Below are 26912 nucleotides of genomic sequence, written 5' to 3' on the forward strand. Positions count from 1 at the left end.
CTCCTGGATGCACTAGGTTGTATCAGATAACTTAATAGACAGTCTTTATTTCAAATGAGGCACATATTAACTTCTTATTCTAAAGGAATTGTCATGAGATAATTTTCAATTTAGCTACTTTTGAGTTTCACTTTTCATATCACAAATATTTGAGTGTCTTTTTTAAAGATTGATTTATTTATACATACAGAAGTGGGGTACAGGCCAGAGGTGCAAGGGCAGTGAGAGTATTCACCAGAAACAAGAGTGGGAGCAGAACAGGTAGATCGAGGAAATACACTGCTGAGGGGATCAGTGGGCAAGGTGAGACAGGAGAGGTCTGCCATGCCATTGTGGATTACCTCGGCGGGGCGGGGATCAAACTCACACTGAAATGGCTGCGGCTTGCTTGCAGTGCTCCGTTCCAACCTGTTGCACTACCAGGGGGCTCTTGAGTGTCTTTTTTTCACATCAAAGAGTAGACACTTTTTTGCTTAGTCCATTTTGACCCTAATAGTAATTGTATTAATGCACATATCTTTCAATTCATATTTTTATTTAAAAAAATATTTAATTTGTTGGAATCACTTTAGAGCAATACCAGTTCTAGTACGATATGTGATATTTCAAAATTTTAATACCATTAAAATTAGATTTAATGGATAGTGGAATCTGGATGATTTTATATAATGTCCTTAAAATTTAGAACATTACATATGCCTTGTAATCTTTGAGTTAGAAAGCATTTTAGTATTTTTCACCACAAAGCATTTTAGTATTTTTCATAACAAAAACAGAGTAACAAGATAGTGACTGATATTTTTTCATTGAGTGTATAGTTTGATGTTTATATTATATAAGGTTGTTTTCCCACTATTTTATTATAAAAAATTTCAAACATTGAGCAAATTTTAAAATATTTTACAGTGGACACTTGTGTACTTATTCCTTTCTTTGATCTTAATATTAACATTTTATTTTTCTTGTTATCCATTTATTTTTTCATTCTTTCTTCAGTCTATTTGAGAACCCTACCCCCAAAGTGGCAGACATTTATGTATTTGTATATCTCCTTTGGGGAGAGGTGTGTGTGTGTGTGTGTGTGTGTGTGTGTGTGTGTGCTGTGTGCATGTGCACATGTGTATAGGAAAATATGTGTATTTTTTTATGTTTACCCATGATAATTTATTTATAATAGATTACTTCTGTACCCAGTATGTGTTTAATTTTTCTCCAAGTTCTTAGGTCCACAAAGCAGCTTATAGAGAATTCTGAAAATATGTACTGTGATATTCTCCTGTGACAATTATTAATATTTTGTTTATAGTTTTCAGTGTTCTTTCATATGTAGTTTCACATTTCTTTATCTCCTTTTTTCAAGGTTTTAGTTTAACAGAAAATATACTGTGCTTTGTGGTATAACACTGAAACTTTGTCTCTTATTTTATATTCCTAGCATTTTAATTGTAAAATACACCAGTAAAATCATATTATCAAATACAGTAAGATACATGTAAATATGGTTCACTCAGTTCCTTATTATACTTAAATATTATGTTCATGATCTTAGTAATTTCAGCAGTAGGTGCTTTGCTCTCCCTTTAATAATTGATCATTTAATATTAAATATAAAAATAAAAATCCTCTTTTGGTTATTATTTCTGAAGTTTAATTGTATTTTTCAAGATTATCAGAATATCAGAAATTTTAAGCATTTATAACATCTAGGAATTCAGTGTTTTTAAATATTGATTGTTTAATGAGTGGGACATTGATGGTAAAATGTACAAGAATTATATGTTAAATTAAATTTTATCTTAACAGTAAAAACTGGGAAGGGAATTTATAGAGAATGTCAAGAAACTGATTGTTATATAGATTTCAGTTCTCTTCCCCATCATCATCTGTGTGTGTTTTCTCTACATTGATTGTCACCAAAGCCAGATTTATTGTATACTATGAATATTCTTATAAGAAGTTTGCTTCCCTCATTTTAATATTTAGGCAAGAATAGAAATTCCTACAGATGTTTGTAGAGCTGATATTAAAAATGAAGAAAGATAAAAAGATTTCAAGATGTGACAGACCCACTTTAAAGAGAAGTAGTGTTGTGAAAGGGAGAAAGATAAGTATAATAACTTTGGTGATGATTGCCATCCATATCATTGGTAATATTATCACATTGCTTCAAGATTATTTCTTTTAGGGATCCAAAGTGAGTAATTGTTAGTAGCTGACCCAGTCTAAAAATTGTTACTTTGTTTCAGTAACTTTACTTTTAAATTTAGTAAAAAGCTTCACTAAGCTCTTTTAAATAGATATTCTCATTTTATGTTGCACTGTTTGCCTTTGAAGGTCATGGGTACTGCACACAAAGAAGCCTTTTTAGGGAAGCTGAAATAGCAGAATGTAAAACTGAAAAATGGACATTGCCTGCAAAGGGCACAGTCTGCAAGTTAAAATGAACATTCATGCTAACAGTAAACCAGTATCATTAAATAATTGTAATTATAGGCATTAAAATTGCATATAAATGCATTTAGAAACCAAAACCCAGCCAAAAATACTAGTAATTTCTCTTTTAAACAGCAGAATCTATTGTATACTTCCCTGGACTCAAACGATTTTTCTCATGACTTTGTAGATGATTTTGTGGTAGGATATCCTTCCCTTTACAATTTCATTTAAAAATGTAAATAGAATTTCATATGTGTAAAAAAGAGGGCTACTGTTTATTTTTTAAAAGGCTTTTTAATAATCTAAAATGGTTAAAATTAGAGAATTAATGAGTTTTAATTATGTTAATGGATTATTTAATACAAACAGAAAGAGTTTAATTAGTGACTTAATGAAAGTGATAGTAGGTGCACACTTTTCTAGGGAATTTTATGACAACTGAGAGTTCATTTGGAGTACTGGATCTATTTAAGACTTAGGTTTAGATCCTTATTTTTTGAGATTTCTCTTTTTAAATCTGAATTTTTGCACCTGTTGACAATCATTTGTAGGTTTATGAACCACATGAAACACCATTTGGAACTTGAGAAGCAGAGCAGTGAGAGCTGGGAAAACCACACCACCTGCCAGCACTGCTACCGTCAGTTTCCCACACCATTTCAACTGCAGTGTCACATTGAAAGTACACACACCCCCCATGAATTTTCTAGTAAGTTACAATTTCATTTCAGTACTTAGTATTGTTGATTTGATAACAAATTCAGACAGAAGTCTGTTAGAAGAAATAAGACTTTGGAAATTGAGGGCAGAATTGAAAAAATAAATTTAATATATAAAATTTTAAATAAAATAATTGTACTAAAGTTCAAATTTCTCTTGTAAATCATTCATTAAGGTAAATAACCTGTGCTTTATATGTGGGGGACTGAATAGAAGCTTTCAGTCATATTTTTGAAATATATAATCAGTATACTTCATTTAAACTTTTGATAAGAAAAATCACTACAGTAGTGGTTAAATTCACAGATTTTGTTATTAGATTGAGTTAAAATCTAAGCTCTGCCTTCTAGTACAGCTATGTGATCTCTGGAAAGTTAGTTAATATTTGAATAATGCAAATAATAGAAATCTTGCTTTATAATGTTATTATAGAAATTAAATGAGTTAATATAATATTTAGAAGCATTGATTATCACCACTACCACCAATACTACTTTGTTGTTGTTGTCATTACAGTTGTATATAATGATGATGCATATATGTGTGTGTGTTTAAATGGTGGAATATCTTTCCCTCCTCCTCCCTTATTAGCCATTTGCAAAATCTGTGAATTATCATTTGAAACAGAGCACATTCTTTTACAACATATGAAGGACAATCATAAGCCTGGTGAAATGCCATATATTTGCCAGGTAAAATACATATTTTATTTTGTATTGTGTGTTTGTCTTTTGTTTGGTTATAAGATTTTAACTAATTATCGAGTAGTCACCAAATTTTCATCTGTAAATACAGGCCCAGATAGTACATATTCAGACTTTCAGGGTCATACAGTTCTGTTGCAACTAATCAGCTCTGCTGTTGTAACACAAAGGCAGCCATGGACAATAAGTAAATGATTGGATTTGGCTGTATTTCAGTAAAAGTTTATGGACACTAAAATTCAAATGTCATATAATTTTCATGTGCCATAGATATATACCTTTGTATTTTCATTTGTCATAAAATATATTCTTTTATTTTTACAGCCATTTAGATAAAATTGTTCCCTAAAGTTAAAAATCTTCTTGTAAAGTATTTATTCATGGGAAGCAGCTGAGCCTGAATTCATGCATTGTTTTTGAGTCACAGGGAGTTGGAAATGACCAAAGGCCATATTTATCCACCCCTATAATGAACATAACCAATATATGGTTTTTCTCTAGGAGAAAGACAAATGTATGGTTTTATTTTACCATGTAAGGAAGAATATAGGCATATAGGGGAAGTACAAAATGTTTAAATAACAGAGAACCCTACCCTACCAAATGCTGTGGGACAAGTATTTTTCCAAAATATGAAGGAATAGAAAAACAAGGTTAAAAAAAAATTGTTAGTACCATATTCTGGAGACACTTTGTAATGTAAAGAAAAATGCTGTTATATTCAGTAGAAAAAACTTCATACATCAAGAGGTATAAAAACTTGAAAGTACAGGTCATGATGGAAGTTGAAAAATAAGATCATCTAAAAGCAAAGGAACCTAGTCATGTTTTGAGAATGTTTCCTAAACTTTGAAATATACCTTTTTTATTGCAATGATTACTATTTGATAGTTTGATTAATGGGTTTCTTGGTTGTATACTAATTCATCAGAGTGATTGTGTACTAATTGTGTCTCGGTTGTATACTAATTCATTAGTAATACATAACATTCTAGTAAAGAACCTATCACTGTTATTTTGTAATTTTATTATTATTTAAAAATTTCAAGTTTAATTAGCTCTTTTATTTGTAGGTTTGCAATTACAGATCTTCATCATTTTCTGATGTAGAAGCTCACTTTAGAACATCCCATGAAAACACTAAGAACTTGCTATGTCCATTTTGCCTCAAAGTTATTAAAATTGCAACACCTTATATGCATCATTATATGAAGCATCAGGTAAGATTTAACAGTTTTGTTAACACAAAACATTTGTGTCGTTTTAGTAAAAAATAGATTATTACTTAGAATATTGCTCAGATTTATTCAATATCAGAAGCAGCATTGTTCCAAATGATACACTTAATTTGCAGTTACTGTGAAAACTTTTGAAACTTTCAGTTTTTGTTTTTTTTAAAGATTTATTTATTAATAAATTTTTTTTTTTTGCACACAATCTGGGGTGTAGCCCAGAGATGCCAGGGGTGAGAGGATTCACCTAAGACTGAATGGGGAGCAGAACAGGTGAATTTATATTGCTAGGGGAGCAGTGGGTGATGCTGGAGAGGTATGCTACACTATATGTGGATTAGCTCCCTGGCCCTGGATCAAATTCAGGCGGAACTCAGGTTGTCATGTTATAGCTGCTGAGACTCATCCTAGGCTACCAGGGAGGCCTGAAACTCTTACGCAGCAGGTAGCCTTTCACTTCTTATCCTTGCTTTCTTTCTGGTGACGTGGCTCATGAATGAAAATTGTGAAAGATAGCCAGAAATAGGAAACTTAGGAGGAAAGGGAAAAAAAGGAAGGTGAGTGGAATATCCAACAGATTGGTATTTCAAGATCTATGAGTAGGTATGGAAATTATTTTGAAGATAGATAGCACAAGCAAGGAAAAATATGAGTTTGAACTGAAAAAAATAAAAAGGTTGAGGACCTATAATCTTATTTTCCCTTTTCTCTTCAACTTTTATTTCTACTTTCTAGTCTTCTTACGAAGACACATTGTTATCGTTGATCAAGTGTGGTCTTTTCTAGCTGCCAGTGGTAAAGGAAACAGAAATACTGTTTGATACATAAATTCTGCCATAGAACTGTATTTGTGGTTACATTTTTTGTGGGTGACTTTTGCCAGTTTTGTGTAATTTTGGGGACCTAATGTTAGTACTTAGACCCTTCTTTTGAATTCTGATGTTATACTTGCTGGTTATTTTTATGAAACAATTAAAGCATCTTTTCATTGGACTGAAAACTTTCCTACAGCACTGATAACAATTTTTGAATGTTTGCAGAAACAACAGTGCCTTTGCCCAAATCAGAAGTCATTTAGTCATTTTATAAAAAAGATCTTTTATGCATTCAGAACCTGGGATACAGGCCAGAGGTGCAGGGGCAGTGAGAGGATTCACCAGAGACAGAGTGGGGAGCAGAACAGGCAGATCAAAGAAGCACATTAGTGAGAGGACCAGTGGGCAGGTCAGGAGAGGTCTGCCGCCATGTGGATCACCTCCAGGGCGGGGATCGAACTCATGTTGAAGTGGCTTTAGCTTCTTAGTGCTGTGCTTTAACCCGCTGCACAGTCAGGGAGGGCCCCATTTAGTCATTTCAATCAAGTTTTCCACCTTGTTAATGGCTCATTTCTTTTTCTTATTGATTAAATTGGCATACCAACTTATTCAACATCATTGCTCACTTTGCTTTCAAGTCTAGTCTTTTAAGAATCATGAAATTGACTTTTGTTTTTTAACTGAGATAAATCATAAAAGTATAATTCCAAAATGAATTGGGGGGGTCACATCTTTGACAAGTTCTGGCAAGATTTTTCTGTTCTAAGTTTCCCTAGCAATGTTACGTCAGGAATTAAAAGATGTTTTTGTCTCAAATTGTTACTGGTAAATAAATTTGGTAAATGCCTGGATTTACAGCATCAAGCAATTTGGTTAATATTTCTTTAAAATAAGACCTCTTTCTAATTTTTAATATGCTAATGTGCACTGGAAATTTCTAAGCAAAGGATGTAGTAGTATTCCACCAAATTATTTGACTACTGAATCTTTTATTTGCAAATACCTGTTAAGAACATTCTTGAGGAACAGTGTGAGAAAAGCACTATTGTTGATATTCTGTGTTTCATTTTTTTACCTTTAATTTTGAGAGAGAGCGCCGAATCTTAACCACTAGACTACCAGGGAACCTACCTATAATTTTGAAAGGGAGAATGAGGTATAGAACAATAGCTCTGTTTCATTGTGATCCTCTTAACATATTTTTCCCTGTATGCTTTACTAGGGTGAGATGTAGATATGGAAGAAAGAATATTAATTAACCCTCTCTGTGGGCTGTGTTATTTATAATCATTTTTGATACCTGAGTTTTATGTCTTAACTTAAAGGAATTGCCCAGTTTTCTTCTTTGTTGTTTGAATTATGTAGGAGTTAGACAGTGGTAAAGATGGGACAATACTAATAAAAAAGGCTCACAAGCATCCTTCAAGGTATTGTTTGTATAGTTATTTATAAAATATTGTAAGACCATAGCTGATCAGAGTTGTAAGTTTGTAATTGAAATGACCTAACTAGCACAATATTAGACAATAAGAATTGTTGACTCTGTTTCGTTTTTTGGTTCTTTTTTTTTTTTTTGTCTTTGAGGACTGTAGTTGTAACTTTTCTTAATGAGATTATTTTATTAAGTCTTAGATGAACTTAGACCTAACATCACAGTTTTATTTTTTAAAAGATTTATTTATTTATGCATACAGAACTGCAGTACAGGCCAGAGGAGGTGCAGGGGTGAGTGAGAGGATTCACCAGAAACAGAGTGGGGAACAGAACAGGCAGACTGATGAAGTACACTGCTGAGGGGAGCAGCAGGTGAGACAGGAGAGGTCTGCTGGGCACTGTGGGTCAGCTCCCTGGCCGGGAATCGAACTTGCGTGGAAGCAGCTGTGGCTAGCCTCTCAGTGTTGTGCCTCAACCTACTCTGCCACCAAGAAGGGCCCCATTACAGTTTGATTTTTAAGAAATAATAAGTGTTTTTGGATGTGTTAAATATGTTCATTATATCATTAATAAAATTAGTAATCATTAACATATGTAATCACCTTATGGCAACAACAGGTGCTTTAAATGCATTATGTAACTTAGTCCTCACAGCCATGTACATAGGTTGTTACTTCTAATTTATAGATGAGGAACAAAGATTTTAGAAAAATAACTTACACAAGGGCATATTATCTATTAGAAGATTTAGAATATGACTTATGAGCCCAGGTTTCTACTGCTCTACCACAAAGTCAGATTTCACATTGGTATTAGGTTAAAGGGCAGAACTTACATTATTATCTCTAATTTATTCAAGTCTCCCAAACAGCATAGTATGCTTATAAAAAAAAGTTTAACACAAAGAATTCTCAACCCTTGTAATACATCAGTATTTCTTAAATTGAACATCATGTTATTTAAAAAAAAATGTGCTCTTTATCATCCTTAGTACACTGAAATGATTACATTAATAAGAGAGATGTGTTAGACTTAGCTGGACAGCTAAGAAAATGGTAGATTAATGTGTTCTGCCTTAAGAAGTCTAGATACATATTCATTGAATGACTGTAAACATTTTGAATTGTTAAATATACCTGTAGCTCATCTGTGTTTTCTCTGTCAGCCTCTTACTTTCTGCCTCACTACCCATTTAGTAATACCAGGTAGTGTTCTAGATAGTATATAACTATGAATAGAAAGTTTATACCCTTTGAAATTTGTTTTAAAGAAGAGAAAGATAATGAATATACTTATGTTTTAATTTGAATATATATATATTACAAACCAATGGTAAATATTGTAAAAGTAAAATGTGGAGGATAGGGAGTGCCAAGAATTGGGTTGGTGTTGGGTAGTAGAGAAGTGGGAATAGATAAGTTCTATATACAAAAGTGGTCTCTCTGTAGGAAATGAAGGAGTAAGCCATATGGCAATCTGTGAGAGGTAACACTATATAAGCAGTTAAGGAGAATATATAGTTGGGCCACTCATCAAACAACAAAGAGGCCAGTTGTGACTTGAACCAAGTAAACTCATAAGAGGAAAAGTGTAGGAAATAAGCTTGTAGCTATAGAATGCAGAGCAGTTCGTGTAGATACTTGCAAGCCAAAATCAGAACTTTGGAAAGCTATCAGAACATTTTAAGCATGTAAAAGGTTTGCCTTGTTTTAATCATTGGCAGCTATGGGAAGAATAGATGGCTGAGGGGAAAAGAGTGGATAACCTAAAAGGGACAAGATAGGAGATTACAATAGTAGTTCAGATGAGTAGATTGGATTAGTGTGACAGTAGAGAAAATGAAATCAGGAGTCTGGCAGTGTCACTAATTAGTTATAGTGATGTGGTTTCGGTTTTTCTTGGGTCTTGTTTTTCATCTCTATAATAATAAGATTCAGTTTAAGGAGGGACTCAGTCAAGGGGTCTCAACTAGGAATTGGGATCAGCCATTTTTATTAATGCTTCCAAATATGCATTGTCTAGTATAGTAGCTGCTATTTTAATTAAATTAAAAACTCATTTTTTCAGTTGCACTTGGCACATTTTTGGTGCTTATTTTAGCTATTTGAGCTGTACCTAGTGGCTACCTTTATTGGACAATGAAGCTAATTGTAACAAAATTTTATTAGATTGCACTGCTTTATATAATTATTTCTGTAACAATGTTCTTTGAAATATGTAGTTAGGTATTTGATTTTTTTTTTTTTTTTTTTACAAACTTGGCAAAGCACGGAAAATTAAAAAAAAATTTACGTTTTTGGGCCTGCCTGGTGGCATAAGGGTTAAAGCCTCAGTGCTATCAAGCTATTGCCAAGCAATGTGGCCTGAGTTTGGTCCCCAGCCAGGGAACTGACCCACATGGCACAACAGATCTCTCCTGTCTTGCCGCTGTTCCCCTCAGCAGTGTATTCCAGTATATCTAACTGTTCTGCTCTCCCGACTCTACTCTGGTGAATCCTCTTCCACAAAATCCCCACTCTGCACTTCTGGTCTAAACCCCACTTGTATATGTAAATAAATAAAATTAATCTTTTTTTTTTAATTACATTTTCTAAGGTAAAAGCATAGTAGAGCTCATTTTTACAGACTTGTGTCCAACTGCTTTAAAATTATAATTAAAAGAATTTTTAGACCACATTGAGATAACTTATATTAGAGTCTATTGATACAGCCTTTGTCTTTAAATGTCTACAGACATTTTGAAACCCCACTACTACTGCAAAGAATGTTTTTAAAAATAATAGCTTACTATGTATGATGGAGATGTAAAATACTTAAAATAACTGAGATCATTAAAATCAAGTCAGAATTGTTTCAGAACGTAGGGGTTGTGGTTGTGGAAATTATTTTTCCTCCCTTTTTCTGTTCTTAAACAGAAAAAAGGAATACATCGTTGTACAAAATGCAGACTGCAATTTTTGACATGCAAAGAGAAAATGGATCATAAGACTCAGCATCATCGAACATTTATAAAGCCAAAACAGCTAGAAGGATTGCCTCCTGGAACAAAAGTGAGTTCCAATGTGTTTTATTTTCACATTTTATGTGATAATAAAATAAACTTCTGCCTGGTTTTGTCTATTGAATAAAATATGTTAAACCTTGTATCCATTTTCATTAAGATTTTAATTTTAGGTTTTATTAGTATTTTTTTATATTTAGGGAAAAATTCCTAACCATTGTTTTATGATTGATGCTATGTGCTATGCTAGAATGGTATTCCTTTGGGAAGGAAAAAAAAAGTGTAACTAAAATAATATTTTTTTGGGCCAGTGGGTTGTGTCATTGTTATATGGACTGTTGTAAGCTGTTCCACTGAGCAATGGATATGTCGATTTTATCTGCTGAATGACACCAGTAGTCATGTTTTATTTATCTTTGTATCCTCAGCATCTGTATATCTCCTTGAATGCTGTAACTTCTAAAGTATTTGTTGAAGTTGTGATTACTGAGTTTATTATCAAAGAAGCAAATTCTGCTGCTGGATAGCATTATGTTTTTTTTTTTTTTTTAAGATTTATTTATTTATTCGTACAGAACTGGGGTACAGGCCAGAGATGTGGAGGGTGAGAGGACTCACCAGAGACAGAGGGGAAGCAGAACAGGCAGATCGACGAAGTACACTGCTGAGGGAAGCAGCGGGCGGGTCAGGAGAGGTCTGCCTCGCCATGTGGTCACCTCCAGGGCAGGCGGGGTTCGAACTCATGCGGAAGTGGCTTTAGTTTCTCAGTGCAGTGCTTTAACCCGCTGCGCCACCTGGGAGGGCCTAGCATTATGTTTTAAGTGAGCAAACACATGTCTGACTACATACTGATGATGCAATTTACTTTTCCCCTTTTGCCTTATATACCTCTATTTTCTCTGACTTCTTTACATACCGTCAGCTCTTGAATATTTGTTCCACTGGAGGGAAACAGAGGCATGGATAATCCAAAGTGAAATAACCCCCAAATATTTATATTTGGCTTTGGGTACTTACCTTTGAATGTGGGTATGTCTGTTATTTGAATTAACTAAAACAAATATAAAGCCATGCTCTGAAGACCTAGAGCAAGAGAAGCTATCCAGCATCCTTCCCTGCAGTCCATTCATTCCATGCTGGGACTAGACACACAGAACACTAATGTAAGCAGTGCAGTCCTCCCTCATGTTTTCCCTTATTAATAAAAATAGTAATAATAATAATAATAATAATAATAATAAATGTTTTTACACTTTAGAATTAGGCTTTCTGTATGCTTTTTTATACATTCTGTTATTTAAAGCAATACAACAAGGCAGGTATTACCCCATATTACAAATAAAAAAGTTTAGAAAGATAAGTTACTTATTCGAGGTCACATGGCTAGGAAGGAATTGTATTTAACCCTCTGTCTTTTGATTCCTAGTCTAGTGCTTTTGTGTGACACCAAAGCACATATATTTCATAGCACATCCTCATAAATTGTTTTAATACATGGGGTAGGAAAGTATTGTAAATGATTAACAAGAATAAGGTAGCTAATTATGTATTCTGCTGTCAACCAACAAATATTATTTCTGAATACCTAATGTATTAGTGCCTTTTAAGGATACTTTAAATATTATTAAACTCTTCATGTGGTAAATCAATTAATGCAACCCCTCTCATATCTTTGTAAACATAAATCCTGTCCAGTGAACTATTTGAAAGAGGCCACATTTACTGTTTGTTTTATAATTGTCAAAGGGTAAGGTAGGCTTTTCTACAGTTATTTTTTAGGCCTTGAGATTTAAAATTTTCTCCGAATATTTTTAGTTAGATCAGAGCATAAAAATAACTTTGGAATATGCTCTTTAATATTCTTATACTTTACATTAACTCTTAATTATCCATTAATAATTTTGTTAACATATAACTGATATCAGTACAAAATGTAGTATGGCAAGTGAATAAATATTATGTTTAATTATATTTAATTGGTATGGGCATTTTAAATGGAAGAGTTAGGTGATTAAAGTTTATACTTGTTCTTTTCAAAATACTTGATGTTTAACTTTGTGTTATACAGTGGTATTTTTATACTAATACAATAATTACTTTTCTAAATCAAATATTATCTTCATTTTTGTAGGTTACTATTCGGGCTTCAGTTGGACCGGTTCAGTCAGGATCTTCAACTACATCTTCCATTAGTGCAAGCACTTCTACCCTTCAGCTCTCACCTCCAAGGACTAAAAATATAACTGCTAAAAATCCTACAAAATCTAATACAAACAAACCTAATACAACTAAATCCAATGCAAGTAAACCCAATGCAAGTAAGCTTATTGGAAGTAAATCTAAATACAAATCAAAAATCTCTAATATGCAAAAGAAACAAAGCACATTGACTAGTAGCAATAAAAAAATTAAAGTCAATACAGCATTGAGGAATTTAAGGTAATCTTTTATTCCTGAATACAATACTAATTTAATATTAGGTATTAAAATTTTAATATAAATTTACCTTATCATATACTCTTGTATATTTATATGCTATCTCTTAAAGCATAAAGGTCAAGCAAATAATAAAAAGATATTTGTACAACCGCTGAACAGTACTTGAATTACTGTTTCTTCTGTAGTATTCATCTATCACACTGGTATTTTTTGTTGCATTTATCTCTTGTCATATTTGAATTGGTTTATTCAACCCCTTTTACTAAAGTGAGAAACATTAAAATATTAGATTGTTTATACTTAGTCTAGCTTGTTGTTCAGTAGTAGATTTTCAAATTACATTCTCTAAAGATAGTAATTTAAATACCTTGGATCTTATTAAGGCTCTTCCTTATTTTTGTTTTAAAATGTATTGTCTATCATTTTCTTTATATTTTCACAAGGTATCATCCGGGAATTCACAAGTGCATTGAGTGTTGTTCTGAAGTACAAGATTTTGCAAACCATTTTCCTACATATGTCCATTGTAGTCTTTGCAGATACAACACTAGCTGTAGCAAATCCTATGTAAATCATATGATGAGGTAAGATGAGTTAAACATTTATAATTACCAATTACAGTTCAGCAAATTGTATATTAAAAATAATTATTCTACTAGAAACCAGTTTTTTCTGTTAAATATTAAAAGCATCTAGCAGTAGGGAACTTCTAGGGAAATGTTTAGTACTACTTTCTAGCATAGAACTTATAACATTACTGAATCTAAAATTGTAAGAACAGTAATAATAATGAATTTAAGATAGGTTTAGAGAAGTAGCTTTTCCATTGGAATTTTTTTCCTATAGAACTGTCAAAGCAGGTTATTTTCAACGATAAAAATTTAATTTTTTAAAATATATTTGCCAAATAAATATGAATATTTTCATGAGCCACTACATTAAACTTTATTCACTCAAAGCAGTCACTTTGAGACTGGTTTTTCAGTGATGTTAGCAACTATATTGGATTGTTTCTTTCTGTTTTTCCATCTATATACTGAGCCGTATGTCCTTGCATTCACTCATTAAAATAAGAGACTATTGAAGTTATGTTGCCTTGTTGAAATTTTTTCACTTATTTATTCAACTTAAATTGATTACCTAGTACTTTTTCTATCCAGAGATAGCCTCCACAGCCATATTTTCTTTGTATCTCCATTAACAGAGAGGTATCACCTATTGTTGACTTTTATTTTTAAATATAGTAAATTATTCAGATACAAAACTGTTGGGTTGAATATTGAAAATAATATTTTTTTTTTACAAAATAGAAATAATGTATAATTAACTAGTAAAAAAAAGTTATTTTCTTACAGATCATAATATGACCTTTTTATTACTTGTTGGTCCTTATCAGTTACTTCTTTCAGGATTCTCCCACTTTCTTAATTATGTTCTTACAGTTATTTCTGATGACTAGCCTGACCTTTTGGTACCTCAACCTCTTTTTTTCCCTTGAAGAACTGAGGTATTGGCCAGAGATGTAGGGTGAGGGATGAAAGAATTCACCAGAAACAGAGTAAGGGGCATAACATAGGTGGATTTACTGCTGAAGGGAAGAGCAAGCAAGACAGAAGAGATCTGGTGCACCATATGTGGTTTAGCTCCCTGAGCGGGGATTAAAGTCAGGCTGCAGTGGTGAAAGCCCTGAGACTTAACCCCTAGGCTATCAAAGAAGTCTGTTAAGGTACCCTGACATCTTTACTACCAGCACTCCATATCTGTTACTAAGTTTTTGTACCCCCATCTTACCTCAGTATCATTTAAATTTCATTTTATACATTGTTCATTTCTTTTGAATTCCTGTTACCTTTTAGAATGTTAACTCCGTTTTCCAGTTCCTATAGTACCCATCTGACTTTTTATTTTATAATTTATTTTCTTACGTCATTGTTCTCTTTTCACGCGTAGTCCCTGTAGTTCTCCTACCACCATAGCAGCCATTAAACTGTCATCATAGTCCCTTGTGTTCTTCCCACCTTCAGCACCTCTTGACTTTACAGTCAACATCACTTTTGGGGTCATCTTCTTGGATTGCTGCTTTGTTTTTCTAGAATCCTTTTAGTTGTGCTCACATAGCCTAAACACCACAGTGATACATGAATGTCTTCCTTTTCTGAAATTTACTTTCAATTCTAGACTTCCAAATAGTGTTGATGTAATTAGCTCTGATTTCATGATCTGTAGCTTTGATTAACTCTAGGTTAAGTACTTCTTTATTTTTACCTGAAATGCCTATTTAAATGTTTTCAGTACTCTAAAGTACTAAGTACTCAATTGGAGGTCATCTTTTTATTTTTTAATTTATTTTTTTTTTTTAGGTTTTACTTATTTATGCATACAGGAGCTGGGGTATAGGCTAGAGGGGATTCACCAGAGACAGAGGGGAGGAGAGTAGGTTGATTGACTGAAATACACTGCTGAAGCCATGTCTGCTGCACCATGTGGGTTAACTCCCAGGCCTGGGATCCAGCTTGTGTTGCAGATAGCTTTATAGTGCTGAAATTTAACCCTTTTGCCAACAGGGAAGAACCTTTTAAATTATTCTTCAACTTCAATTTTTTTTTCCTGTCTACCTTTGTTCAGACATTGACTCAGAAATCAACTTCTGAAAGTTAACTTCATCCCTTATATCCTTTAATTATTCCACAACCGTATTCAGTTGAGTTGCAACTTCATCTCTTCAATCTGTCAGGTTCCTTCTGCTTACAAGCATTTTTAAGTTTTTTTTGTTTGTTTGTTTGCTTAGGGTGAGGGCTATTTGTCTCCACTGTCTACTTCTTAGTTTCTTAACATCTGTATTCATAAAAGTATTTGTTAGTAGCTTATTTGTGATTAATTTATTTACCCTTTGAGTTTTATTTCTACCTATCAACTAATACCCATTTAAAGATTATGTCATGCACTATTGTTGCATCCTACTCACTTTTTTCCATTCTTACTACTCTACGACTTCTTTAGATGACATTGTTGTCATTCATTTTTAAACTATTCTCAACTTCTGTTGAGCTGTTACTGCTATTGCTATACTTTTTTTTGGGCTACTTTTATATTTATTTGCCTTTTCTTCATTCAGATCTTCTTTATATTTCCTTTTTTGGTAAGTTAACTCATCTCACCTTGCCTTTTATCCTGAAAGCTTCCTATTTCAATCCTTTGCTTTCCTGAGAATCAGCTATAAGTATCGGTTATATATTTTAACCTTTTTGACTCACTGGTATGTAAAAAGAACACAAATAACTAAACACTGCCATCTGCCCAGAATTTATACAACTACCACCAAACTTTCTCTTGGACCACATTTGAATTGACGTGAACCACCAACTTGAAATAATTCTCTGTCCCAAATTTTGTAAGCTCGTGAAATTGTCTTGATCTGCAACAATATAGCTTAGCTTCTGCACTTGCCTCTGCCTGGCTTATACCTATATTCCATTCCCTAAAAACTAGTCCTCAGGCATCCTTTCTAGAATGTCTCCTGTTTTGTGACAAATAATGTTACCCAAGTAGGGCATCAAATTGGTGTAAAGCATTTTGTATTTTCTTGAGTCATTCTACACTTCTCTCTTCCATTTATCATAGGCTGCCCACCTGTCCCATAGAATCTCCATATCCATTTTATTCCAAAAAATTCCCAGTTATGCCAGGTCCCTTCATAACCTTTTCCCAATTCTTCATGAGCCCTTTATTGTCCTCTATGTGTTGAGCTTTTTTTTTTTTTTAAAGAAAGATTTATTTATTTATTCATACAGAACTAGGGTACAGGCCAGAGATGCGGAGGGTGAGAGATCACCAGGGACAGAGTGGGGAGCAGAACAGGCAGATCCATGAAGTACACTGCTGAGGGGAGCAGTGGGCCGGCCAGGAGAGGTCAGCTGGGCGCCATGTGGTCACCTTCGGGGCAGGAGGGGATCGAACTCATGCTGAAGTGGCTTAAGCGTCTTAGTGCAGTGCTTTAACCCACTGCGCCACTAGGGAAGGCCCATTGAGCTGTTTTTTTTTTGGCCTCATAAAGAACCGAAACTTCCATTGTTACCCTTAAAGTTTGAAGATCTTTTTTAATTAATTGTTTCCCTGGTACCCTTTCCTCACTGCCTTAGGTATCTCCCATTGAATGACTCACTGTTACCTCTGCCCAGTTTGGATTCTTGTTATGGGCTTGAGTTCTGTGTGTACAGCATCTTCCTTTTCTTCAGAGGATTTGTACCTTTAATCTCTGTTCCATAGCACCTCTACCTAACATTCTTTTACCTCTGATCTCATACCTACTCCAGTTATTCTGTAAAGACTCCTACCCCCATAAATGGACTGCTCTTTCCCAGAATAAAGTTTCTCTCACTGTCTTTTCTGACAGTGGCTTTTATTTATTCTTTGTTAGTTCCTGGAGTGTTTCCAGTACATGCTCTTACTCTTTTGCCTTGTATATCATCCACTGTTCTGCCTTTTATATTTGTTTGTGTCTGTATCATTTTCTTAAGAAGGGGCTTTGGTATTCACCATATCACCGAATATATTACCAACAACAGGTGATAGTTCTTACTTACTGTAACTATAAAAGACTCAAAATCTCAAAGGATATTAATTGATCTTATTGAAATAAGCACTTTTAAAATAAGACTTTTGAAGAAAAGCATATTTAACATGCAGTTTTTAAAGGATTTTTTAAAGAAGGCATAATATTATTTGAGTTTGGTTTAAATTTTTACATACTCCTTGCCTTTAACTTTTAGGTAACATTAGAAGTCAACTGAGAAAATGAGAATTGCTGCGTACAATTGTTATTTCTCATCATTGTATATAGTAGGACTTTAAACATATAGTAGAATTACGTTAAAAGACAAACACATTTAAAAGCTTTTTAGCAGAGTTTACTGTTTCTTAGGAAGAATGGCATGCTGGTGGTGAACAATCAGACAAATCTGAATTTGTATACATTTATTTATTACCTGGATGACTTTGTGCAATTAATCTGACTCCCACTTTCCTTTTCTTGAAAAGAATGTTACTGTGATTACTAGAGAAATGGTGTTTAATATGCATAATGAAATGCTGTGAGCTTAGGAGGCAGTCAAGTAATTATAGCTATAATTTTTTTTAAGATTTATTTATTTATGCATACAGAACTGGGGTACAGGCCAGAGGTGCAGAGTAGGTGAGAGGATTCACTAGAGACAAAGTGGGGAGCAGAACAGGCCCACTGACGAAGTACACTGCTGAGCGGAGCAGTGGGCGGGTCAGAAGAGGTCTGCCGCATCATGTGCTTCACCTCTGGAGCAGGAATCGAACTCATGCTGAAGTAGCTTTAGCTTCTTAGTGCTGTGCTTTAACCCACTGCACCACGAGGGAGGGCCCAGCAATACTTATTTTTAAGATGTCATGGCTGCATATTACAAATAAAGTCCTTGCCTTTAATTTTTACAATAGTAATGGGATGCCTTTCCTTAGCCACCTAGTGTGTATACGAATGACTGTGAGAGTAAAGGAGAAGTAAAGATGATATTCTTTAAACAAGAAATAAGGAAACCTGTTTTATGGCAGTTCACTTAGACTCTGAAGGATTACTTAAAAAATTTTCAGGGAAAAAGAAAGCTGGCATAACAATTTGTTCCTGTACAGTGATAAGATGGAGTTCTGAATTAACTTTTATAGGATATATTTGAATTCATTATATATTATTTGTAGATTTATATACACTAAATAATATTCATTGGAAGAGTGAAGAGATCATAAGTGATCTCCCAGTTACATCAACATTCTCTTACATTCTGACATATGGTAATTTTTTCCCCTCAAATCTTTTGCCTTTCTAACATGAATAGGATGAAGTTCAAACTTTCTGGAGAATATGAGACCTTTCAGTATCTAATTTCTAACTCCTTTTCAGATCCTTCAATTATTACTATTATTTTTAAATATATCTGTAGCTTATTCTTTGCTTTACCTGAAGGAAGAAAGTGGGAATCTTCTTAACTGAAATTTAGGTAGTTTATACTCCATCTACTTGTACTTACCTTCTTGTAACCACAGAACTTTGTGTGTATTACTATTAATGTTTATCCTGTGGTAATTATTTTGAATACATGTCCTCTTATTTAACATATAATTATTAGACATTTATTCTGTGCCAGCCGTCCCCATCTACTTCCTCACCCCTTCTTATAACACCATGAATTTTAGAGCACACAATTTGCCATCTTTCTAATTACGCCATCAGGCTTTAGTCTAATGTCTTAAAAAAAGGGAGTCATACCATCACGCTTGTTGAATGCTTAGAAAATTGATCCTTTTTGTATTTCTTTAGAAGTAAAGTTGTTACTTGTGTTGAGTCAAGATAATTAAGAATATATGGTCAGGACCTTGCTGGTGGAACAGGGACTTAAAGCTCATTGCTATCACTTCCAAGGCCTGAATGTGATCTCTGGCCATTGAGCCAGCCCACATTGGGGTGTAGCAGAAATTTCTTGTCTCACCTGCTGCTCCCTTAGTAGATTCACCTATACTGTTTCCCATTCTTACCTCCAGGGAGTCCTATCACCCACCCATACCTCTAACCTACACAGGTACAGTTCTATGCAGAAATAAACTTTTAAAAAATAAATAAAAACATTTAAAAAATGGTCAAATGGATTTTTTTTTCACAAGTCTTATTTATACACAGTTTTTACTAATTCACCTGTTTTAAAAGAACAGCCTAACAGCTTGTATTGGTATTTGTGTATAGTCTTATAACTAGGGGGTAATTTTTAAATTCTAGGTTTTTAACATTTTTACTGTGTTTTAATAAAAAGCTTAACATCCCCCATTTCTTATTTATATGTTAATAACTATGCAAATCTAATAGAAGGGTAGCTTTTGTTTCCTTTTTATTTATGAGCTGTAAATTCACTTTCTCATTCTATTATTTGTGTAATATAAATAAAGAGGCAGTGCAAATCTTTTTCTCTAAAAATAGGGATACCTAAGTTAATATTGAATTCAGACAAGTGTTAAGATTACCAACCTTATATCGAGATATAAGTTTTAAACAGAAGCCTTCAAAAAGACCCTAAGTGTATTTGTTTTTTTCTTTTTTCCCTGCCAAATAGATAACTAAATCAAAAAAATTATCTGAGGAGAAAGAGAAAATAAAATTTTAAAGTTACTTTTAAATCTCATTTAAAAAATAATTTCTTTTGGGAATTAGATAAAATCTTGGTCTCATTCCTCTGAGGAAACAACAGTTGGGTGTATAAATTTTTACACATATTTTCAGTTTTCAGTGCTTCTCAACTCGTGTGCACTTCTAAAATGTTCATTTAATTATTTTTGTGATGTCTTGGATTGTAAAGTCTTTAGTAGTAGTTATCCCTAGATCAAAGAAGATTACTAGAAATCTTCTAAGAGTATTCTCTGGAGATTATAGCTAGTCAACAGATTTCTTTTCCCATACATACATACATACATGGTAATTACCTTGTATTTTAGAATGACCATTCACTTAGTGTACTTGCCATTTTGGGCCTATTAGTGCAGTTTAGGGTACTGGTACTCAAACTTTGGTTTGCATAAGAATTTTATTTTTATTAAAAAAAAAAAATGTAAAAACAGATTCCTGGACCCCACGACCAGAGGTCAGTAAGTATGAGAGGTACCAGTCTGATATTTCTAAGTAAACTCTCAGTTGATACTGATGATGTTAGTCTATGATTCCATTTACTAACACTGTCAAACCCAATCTTGGCTCTTTAGTACATGAAAACTTTACCTTACCATATTTATTTTTACTGAGGTAACATTTGATATCTTAATTAGGTGTTGCTACTATAGTGCACCTAATAAAGTCACCTAGTCTACCACCATCCATTGTACTTTCTTCCCTTTTTGTTCTTACTCCTCCAACTTGGTGCTTCTTTTCTTTAGTCAGCTATCAAGGGTTAGTTTTTAAGCTGGTCTTTATCTGACTCTTAGTTTAGTTACTTTATAGTCCACATATTAATGACACCATCCAGTATTTTCTTTTTGCAACTTATTTAACTTACCATCATCCCTTTCAGCTCCATCCATGTTGTGACAAATTGCATGAGTTTATTATCTTTTTGGTTGCGGTGTAATATTCCATCCCATACATATGTGTGTATGTGTATATGTTAATTCATACACACATTCCATCATACACACACACACACACACGTACATACACCATATCTTGATCCAGTCATCTGTTTGGGGGGCACTTAGGTTGTTCCAAGTTTGGCTATTACAAAAAGTGCTGCAATAAGTTTGGGAGTACAAGTCTCAAACTAGTGCTTTTTAATTTGGGGGGTATATACCTAGGAATAGAATTAGTAGGTTGAATGGCATATCAATTTTAACTGTTTTGAGACACTTACATACTGTTTCCCATAAGGGCTGAATAAGTTTGCATTCCTGCCAGCAGTGTAGAAAAAGGTTTCCCTTTTTTCTACATCCTTGCTAGTACATATTATTTCTGGTCTTTTTGATGTGGGCCATCCTCACAGGTGTGAGATGCTATCTCTTTTGGTCTTGATTTGCATTTCTCTAATAAGTGATGAACAATTTTTCACATACCTGTTTGCAGTCTGAATGTCGTCTTTGGAGAATTGTATGTTTATTTCTTTTGCTCATGTTTTGACTGGATTACTTGTTTTTGTAAAGTGTTATGAGTTCTTTGTCTTTGTTTAGCAGTCACTTGTCAGATGTATGGTATACAAACATTTTTTTCCCATTCAGTAGGTATCTCATTTTATAGTTTCTTATGTTTTGTAGAAAGAAGCTTTTTAATTTGATGTAGTTTCAGTTATTTATGATCTCTCTTATTTTTCTTGGCTATTGGTGATGAGTCCCAAAAGGTATCACTAAAGTTTGTGTTATGAAATGTTTTGCCTGTGTTTTCTTCTGTTTTATGTTTTCAGATTTTATTTCCAAGTCTTTTTTATCCATATTGAATTGATGTTTGTGTATGGTGTAAGCTGATTTTGCATACAGCTGTCATTTCTCAACACCACTTATTTAAAGGCTATCTTTTTTCCTGTGTATGTTTTTGGCTCCATTGTCATAGATTAACTGTCCGTATAGTTGTAGGTTTATTTCTGTGCTCCTTACCCATTTTTAAAAGGATTTATAAGAGCTACTCTCATTAGCTACAGAGTTTAATTGGTAGTTTTCTGTGCTTGGGGAAAACATTGTTTTAACTTCTGAGTTCTGCTTTATTTTGGTTTTATAAAACCTCTACTAATAATGACAAAGAATTCTCAAAGTGCTAAATTTAGAGAGTGGCATTAAGTTCAAGTACTGTATTTCCAAGATCATTTGCATTCTATACCCCTAACCCTACACAAGTATGTTAAAATTGAAAATTGATAAAACTAATAATTACTATTTGTAACCATTCACATTATAGCATAAATTTTACTACCTTTTTTAATTGTTTTTAATTATTAACAGGTGAACAAAATGAATTTCGTTTGTTTTAGTTTTTTTTTTTAAAAAACCTGAGTATTTCCTTTTTTAATTTACTTTTGAAAAATTTGATATACATATCGTTTACGTTATTATTCATTTTGTGCATTGTTTCATCTCAGTTGTAATCCCTGTGGACTTACCGCCACCACTTCACTCATGTGCCATCCCATACACCCATTTGCTCTATTTGCTGTTACCACCTGAGTTTTGTTCTTGTTTCCCTTTCCTCCCTTGATGTTGATGTTCTTTTTAAGTTTGTTACAATTACTATATGTGTGTGTGTGTGTGTTTATGTATATGTATTATAAACAAATATGTGTGTATATATATCTATATAAAATATAGATTAATATATATATATATATATATTTCCTGATCCCTTATACTCCTGCTATGAGTGAAGCATCTGGTATTTTTCTTTTTCTCTCTGGCTTATCACTAAGCATGATCTTTTCCAGTTCTATCCATGTTGCTGCAAATGCATGAGTTTATAATTTTTGATTGCTGAGTAATATTCCATTGTGCATATATACCACATCTTCTTGATCCAGTCATCTCTTTTTGGGCATTTGGGTTGATTCCACGTCTTCACTATTGTAAATAGAGCAGCAATAAACATAGGGCTGCAGGTGTCCTTTTGAATTATTGTTTTTATGTCCTTTGGGTAGATTCCTAGGAATGGAATTGCTGGATCATATGGAAGCCCATTTTTAGCAATTTGAGAAACCTCCACACAGCTTTCAATAGTGGTTGCACCCATTTGTGCAGTATAGGAAGAGTTCCTTTTTCTCCACACCCTCACCAAGATTTATTGTGGCTTGTTTTTTAATATGTGCCATTCTCACTGGTGTGAGGTGGTATCTCATTGTGGTTTTGATTTGCATTTCCTTTATCACAGTGATGTTGAACATTATTTCATATACCTGTTGTCCATCTACATTTTCTCTTTGAAGGTGTTTTTTAGCTCTTCCCATTTTTTGATGGGGTTGTTCACTTTATATTTGTTGAATTTCATCAACTGTATATCTTTGTGATCAGTTGTTTATCATTAGTTTTGTGTGCAGAAATTTTCTCCTAGTCAGTGGGGTTTATTTATTTGTTTTATGTAGTGTCTCTTTTGCTGTACAGAAGCATTTAAATTTGATGTAGCCCCAACTGTTTATCCTTTCATTTACTATCCTTGCTTTGGGTGATATATCTTTAAAGATGGTACTGAGGTATATGTCTTGTAGTATTTCACTGATACTTACTTTTATGTATTTTATGGTGTTAGGTCTTATGTTTAGTGTTTTAATCCATTTTGAGTTGGGTTTTGTGTATGGTGTAAGGTAGTAGCATTTCCTTTTTTTAATGTGAGGTTATAATCATGTAAGAATATTATTAGGAAAATACTTGTCATAAGAAAGTAAATACAAGTAAAATGGAATAAGATGAAGTATATTAAACAGGGATAACAAACATTTTGTTATTTAAATTTACTGATAGTAAAAACTTAAGTATAAAATTTAAATATAGCTATAAATTAATATAATATAATACATAATAAAATTAATAAAATCTGTTTTATCTCTAGCTTTCATAGTAACCGTCCAAGTAAAAGATTTTGTATTTTTAAGAAGCATTCAGAAGATCTCAGGTAACATTTTTTTCATTACTTCTATTGAAAATTATGTGAATTAAAAATTAATTAAAAATCTAATTAATTAAAAATTATGTGAATTAAGTGTTATTAGGTAACATCTTTGTTGGAAATAGTTTAGATTACTTTTATATAACTTATGCATTTAATTTGTACAGTTACAGTTTTCAGTGTATTTACAGAATAGGCCACTTATCACCATGGTTAAATTTTAGTACATTTTGTCACATTAAGAAGAAACTCTGTGCCCACTAGTGGCTATCCCTATTTCCTTCTAGTCCTAAGCAATCTTTAATTAACTTGGTCTATATATAGAATTTCCTGTAAATGGAATGGTCCACTTAGTGTGGCTGACTTCAGTCACTTAGAATTGTATTTTTAAGGTTCACCTGTGTTGTAGCCTATATCTATTTAAAATTTATTTAATTTTTATTTGTTTTTGATGAATAGTATTTGGTTACACCATAGTTTATCATTTAGATTATTCTAATTTTAAGCCATTATGAATATTGCTGTTGTAAATACTTCTGTACAGATTTCTGACTGGCCATAGCTTTTCATTTCTCTTTAGTATATATTCATGATTAGAATTTCTGAGTTATATGGTAACTCTATGTTGTGCCTGTGAGGAAAATACCTATACTATGCCTGCTTTTGCAAAATACCTATACTATGTTACATTCCCAACAGCAATATTTGAAGGTTCCAATTTCTCCACACCTTTGTTAGCACTTACTTCTTTATGAATTGAGTTGCTTGGTGTGAAGTGATACTCATTGTGTTTTGCAGTAACCCCTTTTTTTTAACCTGGTGCTGAAATTCCCAATTTGGAAATCAGTGATTGTTATTGCACATTACAGAGTTCTACTCATTGCATCCTTAACCTAGAGGTGTGATTATATTTTATCCCCTTGGTAAGTTTGTTTCAGTAGTGGTGTCAAGATGAAATCTTCATGCATTTGTATTGCAAAAATGAGAACAAAAATATGGCTCTGCAGTAATATTTGAACATTAAAACAGATAATCTAAGATATCTCTGAAAATGAATAAAGAATAAAGCTTTTTCAATTTTGAAGTCAATATATTAAATTCCTGGAATCCTTGGACTTTGTGGGAGTCTTCAGAATTCTTACTTTTTCTTTTTCAAACAATAAGAAGTGCTTATAACTTATGTGAAGAAAAAAATAGTTGATGTTTCCAAAGACATTGCATTGATTGATAAATAACTTTAGTTGTACCCACTCAGTATCATTTTTCTAAATTCTGATTTCATTGACTATCATTGTTACTTTATTTTTTTGCTCATTTTGCCATTGCTACCTGTAATAACAATGTTTTTGCTCTGTGAAGCTAATTTATAGGGATAAATTTAGCTACCACTTGCTTTGCTGTTTTAGGTTAGTAGATATAATGGGCATTATACCTCACTTCCTTTGCACTTATTATTCCCTATTATTCCCTATGACCAGTTTGTTCGTCCCCATGTTTCTTACTGGTCAGGTTCTTTAATGCTATCCTGATAAGTGGATCTTTTTTTTTGGCTACTTAATTTAAAATTTTTCTCTCTGCCCTATGATTCATTCTATGATCCCTGTCTCCTTTTAATGTTTCATTTTTTTTTCTAAGTCATCTTTCATCATCTGATGTATTATATATCTTTTTTTCCTGTGACCTCTAAAATGTGTGTGGCTTAAATTTTGTTTATCTCACACATTGATTAGTACTTAGCATATACTAAGGGTTAAGTTGAATAAGTTAATGTATATGTTGAAAATGGCATATGTGGACAATATGTCCCATGTATGATGTTGGACCAGTAGGTCACAGGGAAACAAAATTTGATTCAGTTTTAAAAATCTATTAGTTATGTTTTTAAAAGCACTTAATGAATTTAAGAATATCATTTAAACTATGTAAGATGTACTAAAAATTTTAATAAGAATGAATAAAGATTTTATTATTCAAAAGATGAGATTCCTTATTTGTACTGCATTGTCAAGCTCAGGTGTCTGTTTGCTTTTTAAGTGAAATATATATATGCACATATTTTTGAAATATATATATTTTAAAGGTTTGGGATGTTGTTCTCTCAACTTAAATTGAAGATTGATCAATTTCTATAATGTAGCATAGCATATGTAATAATTTTTGTAATTAGAATGCTATTTTCATTCCTTAGGTACTTAACGCATCTACTATGTACATAATGTAACAGATTTTGTGATGAAGGTGTCTTACAACCAGTTTTAAGGGAATATAAAGTTTATTGGGTAGTAGGAAAATGGTGATTATGCAAGAAAGATGTAAATAGGTGCAGTAAGGATTATTTATTTTAAAAAGATTACTTTATTCAGAATGATCTATATAATTGTTATGTATAGTTGAATATTATTTATACTGACAGAAGAAGCACAGGAGCATTTGAGTGGGAAGAAATAACATGAATAAAAGGGTAAAGATAAAAAATGTAACTTTTCAGAGAGAAGAGTTAGTAGGAAAATGATGGAGCAGGAATTTTATATAATAGTAATACAATTGAAATCTGGAGCAATAGTTTTGAGCTTAGAGACAGATTGTGAAAGTTTTCAAAATAAGGACAACTAATTTGAACTTAATCTGGAAGCATTAGAAAACTATGTTTTATATGGAATCAAATGATGCTGAAGGGAAGTTAAATTGAAGACAGCCTTTTTCACACCTGTAGCAATAAAATGAGTTATAGGTCTCATAGCACTTTAAAGAACATGGCCTCTAGAACTAACAACCTTTACTAACTGTGTGTCCTTGGTAGATTAAGCAAATTAACGCTTTCCTTTTAAATTAAAAAAGGTGATGAGTTATACAGAACCTACCTTTTTGGATTGCTCTTAAGATTTAGATGACATGTATGTCAAAAATCACTAGTCTGACACAAAATAAGTATTTACCAAGTTTTTAATACTATAAAATATTTGACATGTTGACTACATTAAGGAAGAGAAGGGGAAAAAT

General features: G+C 32.8%; 1 protein-coding gene across 4 annotated transcripts in view; it reads left to right on the top strand.

The window, feature by feature from the left end:
- Nucleotides 1-26912, top strand: part of ZNF280D (zinc finger protein 280D) — a 107144-nt gene that overhangs the window by 43892 nt on the left and 36340 nt on the right. For all 4 annotated transcript variants that reach the window (XM_012728753.1, XM_012728752.1, XM_012728754.1 and 1 more), the window contains 7 exons: nucleotides 2988-3145; nucleotides 3748-3848; nucleotides 4934-5080; nucleotides 10257-10391; nucleotides 12474-12781; nucleotides 13225-13365; nucleotides 23856-23918. In XM_012728753.1, coding sequence (XP_012584207.1) covers nucleotides 2988-3145; nucleotides 3748-3848; nucleotides 4934-5080; nucleotides 10257-10391; nucleotides 12474-12781; nucleotides 13225-13365; nucleotides 23856-23918 — 1053 coding nt within the window. The remainder of the gene's footprint in view (nucleotides 1-2987; nucleotides 3146-3747; nucleotides 3849-4933; nucleotides 5081-10256; nucleotides 10392-12473; nucleotides 12782-13224; nucleotides 13366-23855; nucleotides 23919-26912) is intronic.

Source organism: Condylura cristata, unplaced genomic scaffold, assembly GCF_000260355.1.
Source record: "Condylura cristata isolate star-nosed mole 26May11 unplaced genomic scaffold, ConCri1.0 scaffold00023, whole genome shotgun sequence".
NCBI lineage: Eukaryota > Metazoa > Chordata > Mammalia > Eulipotyphla > Talpidae > Condylura > Condylura cristata.